The following is a 4757-nucleotide window of genomic DNA, read 5'->3' on the forward strand; positions in this document are numbered from 1 at the left end:
GTTGTGGGTTAATTTTTTTCACTGAAAGAATGAAAGTAGTGGTTTAGTTAATTCTTTTTTTTTAGTGGATGCATTTTTCTTTCTACGCCAATGAATCGTTTCCAAGGTGGTCGAGGGCATGTAAAATAAATAACTTTGCTAACCAATCAGAGGTGCAGCCAATTAGCATATGGATGACAAAAGAAGTCCAACAAAGAGGAAAAAGAAAACCCAAATCCATTCCATCGAGTCCTGTTTCTTTTGAATTTTTTCTTTGGAAAGAACATAAATTCAAATTATCACAAGAAAACATCCAAAATCAAATAAAATGAAACATCTAAAATTAAAAAAGAAAATATCTAAAACCAAATAAAACATGCATATTCAAAATCATTGTAAAAAAAATATTCAAAACCTAATAAAAAAATTTGAAATATAACAAAAAGAAATATCCAAAACCTAAAAAAAAAGAGATATCCAAATTATTTAAAAAAATTCGAAACCTAACAAAATGAGACATTCAAATTAATTGGAAAAAAATCCAACAACAAAGAAAAAGAACCATTTAAAACTTAAGAAAAAACACCTTTAAAACATATAAAAAAAGACATTTAAAATCTACGAAAAAACACATTTAAAATCTTGTATTACCAAAGATTTGAGGGGGCAGTCCAAGGTTGACGGTTTCGGCGAGAACGTGAGAAGCTGCAAGGGAAGTTCGCAACCTGGAATCACATTAAGCAGTAATCAGTAAGCATGTAGGAGAGAAGATGATAGTTTCGTATGTATTTTTTAATTATTTTATTTTTGTGGGGTGATATTGTGCTATTTACTGTTGGTTAGAGTGGTGAAAATCCACTGGAAAGGAAAATGGTGAAGTTTATTTCGAATTCAATATATGTATACATGAAGTGGTTAGTAGAATTGAATCGGAAGTTATGAAAGAGTATATTCTGGTGGATTTGTTGAGTTGTTTTGTTTATATTTGTGCAAGATAGTTTGATAATAAATTAGTGAAGTCAGAAATTGTTAAACGTATTTGTTACTGGCTTTGTATTTCTTATACTGATCATGCTGATTTTAGTTATAATTATGTATGCATGATTTAAATGGTTAATTGTTATTTGAGGAATGTTATATATGTAGTTAGTTTGGGTAGATGAGTTTGGTTAGTAGAATTAAAATTAGGCAAATTTAGCTTCTGCAAAGCAGTTTATATAGGAGTTGTACATGCTGCTAAATCTTGAGTTAAGTTTCAATACAATGCAATGTTAGTTTTAAGTTCTAAAAACAACTTCTCAATTCTTTTTCTCTAGTTAATAAATTTTGCAGAATCTAGTTTTAGTTTTGTTGTTGCAGCAGTAAAGAATTCAAGATCTGTGTTAGTTGATGCAGTAATGTGTTTTATTTGATGTTGTAAAGTACAATGTGTATTTGATGTTATTGGATTTTGAGTATTTTGACTTTACCATTTGTTTTGAGCAAGTAAAGGTGATTTATGCCACTGGTGTAATTGTGTGGATGGAGGCTAAACTAGATGATGGAGTTAACTGAGGTGCTGGAATTCAAGAGGACGCTAGCGGCGGAACACATTCTGAAGTAAACGAGACACCGACTGGAGACGGTAATGCTGATAGTTGTGATGAAGGCGTGGAGGGAGAAGCTACTGAATATCGAGACATGCTAATGCTGACCAAAGCCGATATGATAAGAAAGGTGTTTTGCACACCTATGAGTTTTATAAGCGATACGGCAAATGTCATGGGTTCGGTATGCGCAAGGGTGACTCAGGAAAGGATGATGATGGAATGGTGATTAGGAGGAGGTTTTTTTTAAAACAAAGCAGGGCTGAGACAACGGAAACACTATGAAAAGCTTGATAGGAAGAGGGACCACAGATCGGAGACACACATAAATTGTGACACGAAGCTATCAATCCTATGGGATGAGGTCAATGAAATTTGGAGGGTTAGAAAAGTTATACTAGATCACAACCATGATTTAACTCCTATGAGGATAGTTCATATGATCAACAGCTTTAGAGAGATGAATTCTTCGGCTAAGGCACAGATTAATGGAAAACAGGCACATGGTGTCCCAACGTCGAAATCCTAGGTTATATGGCAGGGCAAGCTGGGGGGTATTCCCTGATGGGTTTCACCAAAAAGGATGCCTATAACTATATCGAGAAGACTAAGCGGGAGAAGATTGTTGATGGCGACGGTAATGCCGCAATAATTTATTTAGAGAAAAAAGCGGTGTCGGATCTGATGTGCATGGCTAGGTACAGTTTGACAGACAACAATATGTTAGGAACTTGTTTTAGGCTGACGGTGGGAGCCGGATTGATTACCAATACTTTGGTGATGTGCTTTCGTTCAATTCGACTTACAAGAAAAATAAATACCGGAGACCTTTGGTAATTTTTCCTGGTTCGAACAATCATAAGCAAACAACCATATTTGGGTTTAGTTTGGTGTTGGATGAAAGCATTGGGTCATACACATGGTTGCCTGAAAATTTGTTGCAGGTAATGTGCAACAAAAAGCCATTAGTGATAGTGACAGACGGGTGTGACTCAATGAGGGCAGCAATCAAGGCAATGTTTTCGGAGGCCACACATAGGTTGTGTGCATGGCATGTAGAGAAGAACGTCACTTCAAATGTGAAGGATGAAGGGTTAAGACAACTTTTCACTAGGTGGCTGTACTCGAATATGGAGATAGAAGAGTTTGAGGCAGGGTGGGATGCAGCTGTTGAAGAATATCGACTTCATGATAGTTTTTGGGTGAAGGAAACTTATGATAAGAGGAGAATGTGGGCAAATGCATACTTAAAAGACAAATTCTGTGTCGGGTTCTGCACAACTTTTCGATGTGAAGAGATTAATGCGAATGTCAAAAAGTTTCTTAATTTAAGGCACAATATTCTTGAGCTGGTGCAGAATGTTGAGTTGATGGTATGAGAGTATCGGAATAATAAGTTAGAGGCCCACTTCAAGTCCATTCACGGCAACCCAGTGATCATAACTTGCTTGGATGATCCACTTGAGCGGTTTGCTGCCACTGTTTACACATGAGAGTTAATTTTGGACGTGAGGAGGGAAATCAAAGGTGTCGATACAGTTAACTTTGCCGCAAAGGTTCGACAGTCCATGATTATGGTGTACACATTTAAAGAATACGGCATTCCAGGTAGGCAACTAATGGTACCGTACGATAGGGTGGTGAATAGGCTCCACTATCCTTTCTAATTTTGGTTGCAAAAGAGTTACCTGTGTTGACACATGTTTTTCGTTTTGAAGCATGAGCATGCGATGGAAATTTTATCAAGATTGGTGTTGAAAAGGTGGCGTAAGGACGCTAAATCATTGGATAACTATAGTGAAGGAAGAGTTGATGAGTAAAGTGAGAGGGAATTTCTATTACGTCAAAGTGCACTGCACTCTGCATCGCAGTGGTTTTCGTTCGTAGCTGCATGGAGTCCGGGTTTATTTAATACAACGATGAGTGACATACGAGCTTTATGTGAACAAATTGAGGCTGGATGCGATCGGAAGGGTCCGTCGGCAAAGGGAAGAGATACTCCCAAGGTGAAGGATCCCGTAGTAATTAAGACCAAAGGGGCTCCCCGGATCAAGAAACAGTGTGGCTGGAAAAGACGGTGTAGTATGTGTCAGAAAGCCGAACACACAAAACGACACTATACCAGAAACCGTGAAGTGAAGATGCATGCAGACCCAAAGGAGGATGAGAAGACAGCAGAGTTAGGGTCGAAAGGTTCCTCACCAATAGAAAATGAATGTTAAAATTTTAGTATTTTTAATTTGAAAAGTGATACAAAATATATTTATTAATACTTTACTGTGTATGATATTATTTAGGGTTTAGGGTTAAAAAATTAGTCTTTATTATTGATAGATTAAAAAGTGTGATTTATGATTTACGAGTTAGCATTCATGGTTAAGGATTATTTATTTAGTGATAATTATTTAGGATTGTAGTTTAGGGTTTCTGGTATAAAATTTGAGTTAGGGTTTAAGAATTTTGGATTGGAGGTTAAGGTTTACAATTTGTTGTTGAGAATTCAGGGTTTAAGATAGCAGCTAGGGTTTATCATTTTTTGAATACATTTTTCTCAATTTGTTCATTGTTTTTTTATTAACTTTCTTTATTTTATTTTACACTTTTATATATATGCTTAAATTATATGATTTTTTTATAATAAAAATAATTTCTTAATTAGGAAATTGTGTTTTAAGATTTAATTAATTTGTAATAAAGGATAAAACACAATTACATAATTATCACTTACAATATAGTGAAGGTGATAGATTTGAAACTATTGCGTTATCATTTCTGGCAGAGAGTATCATATCATACAAACTTGTTGTAAATTACAACGAATACATATCAAAAGAATCAATGAAATTTATGTCAACTCCAAATCCTTTATAAGCATATTTAGCAGTAATAAACCTTAGAATTTAAACTTTAAACCATAAATCATAAACCATACACTCTAAATCAGAAACTCTAAAACCTAAACTCTAAATCATAAACCATAAACCCTAAACTTACACTAATGTGAACGTAATAACTTCTATCTTTTGCGTTAAAAAAATTACGTTCAATAATTAATTGATTGAATTTATTCTATCGTCTCCTAAATTTTTTTCCACCCGTAACAATCTGGGTTAAAACCAGAGAATTTTTATTTAAATTAATTAAATATATTATTTATTAAAATTCGTAACGTAAAAAAAATTATCATTTTAG

At 34.5% G+C, this 4757-nt stretch overlaps 1 protein-coding gene across 1 annotated transcript; it reads left to right on the top strand.

The window, feature by feature from the left end:
* Window positions 1-2099: 2099 nt before the first annotated feature.
* LOC107459275 (protein FAR1-RELATED SEQUENCE 5-like) lies at window positions 2100-3385 on the top strand. The gene is made up of 4 exons (XM_016077498.1): window positions 2100-2342; window positions 2510-2938; window positions 3062-3187; window positions 3284-3385. The coding sequence occupies exons 1-4, from the start codon at window positions 2100-2102 to the stop codon at window positions 3383-3385; spliced, it is 900 nt and encodes a 299-aa protein (XP_015932984.1).
* Window positions 3386-4757: the final 1372 nt, after the last annotated feature.

This window comes from Arachis duranensis, chromosome 7 (genome assembly GCF_000817695.3).
Source record: "Arachis duranensis cultivar V14167 chromosome 7, aradu.V14167.gnm2.J7QH, whole genome shotgun sequence".
Classification (NCBI taxonomy): domain Eukaryota; kingdom Viridiplantae; phylum Streptophyta; class Magnoliopsida; order Fabales; family Fabaceae; genus Arachis; species Arachis duranensis.

Excerpts from the sequence above, each read along its gene's own strand:
- LOC107459275 (XM_016077498.1), top strand. The coding sequence starts at position 2,100 with ATGGCAGGGCAAGCTGGGGGGTATTCCCTGATGGGTTTCACCAAAAAG. Across the intron at positions 2,939-3,061 it reads TGCAGAATGTTGAGTTGATG|TTAATTTTGGACGTGAGGAG; the intron begins GTATGAGAGTAT and ends TACACATGAGAG. Across the intron at positions 3,188-3,283 it reads TTCCAGGTAGGCAACTAATG|CATGAGCATGCGATGGAAAT; the intron begins GTACCGTACGAT and ends TTCGTTTTGAAG.